This window comes from Penaeus monodon, chromosome 33, assembly GCF_015228065.2.
Source record: "Penaeus monodon isolate SGIC_2016 chromosome 33, NSTDA_Pmon_1, whole genome shotgun sequence".
In the NCBI taxonomy this organism is placed as follows: Eukaryota; Metazoa; Arthropoda; class Malacostraca; order Decapoda; family Penaeidae; genus Penaeus; species Penaeus monodon.
In genome coordinates, this window is record NC_051418.1 from 13,025,846 (window position 1) to 13,026,099 (window position 254).

The 254-nt window shown below is 64.6% G+C and overlaps 1 protein-coding gene across 1 annotated transcript in view; it reads right to left on the reverse strand.

Annotated features, from left to right (window-relative positions):
* Positions 1 to 6: 6 nt before the first annotated feature.
* LOC119594255 (protein lava lamp-like) overlaps positions 7 to 254 on the reverse strand; it is a gene marked incomplete at its 3' end in the record, with an annotated part of 60,861 nt that continues 60,613 nt past the window's right edge. The window contains 1 exon segment of the mRNA XM_037943324.1: positions 7 to 195. Coding sequence (XP_037799252.1) covers positions 7 to 195 — 189 coding nt within the window.

Below are 254 nucleotides of genomic sequence, written 5' to 3' on the forward strand. Positions count from 1 at the left end.
ACCCACCTGCAGCTCCATCACCGTAGAGTCCCTCAGGCTGACGGTTTCCCTGAGGCTGGCGAGATCTGCGGCGGCCTTGTGGAGTTCCTGTTCCCTCTGTGCGGCAAGGGCGTCGTGCTCCTGAAGGCGGGCGTCACGGGCGCGCACCTCCTCCTGCTGTTGGTGGACGTGTGTCTCCAGCTGCGCGAGGCGGTTCTGGGAAGGCGTAGGAGGCGGTGAAATAGCAGGAGGAAGATGATGAAGTACCCCCCCCC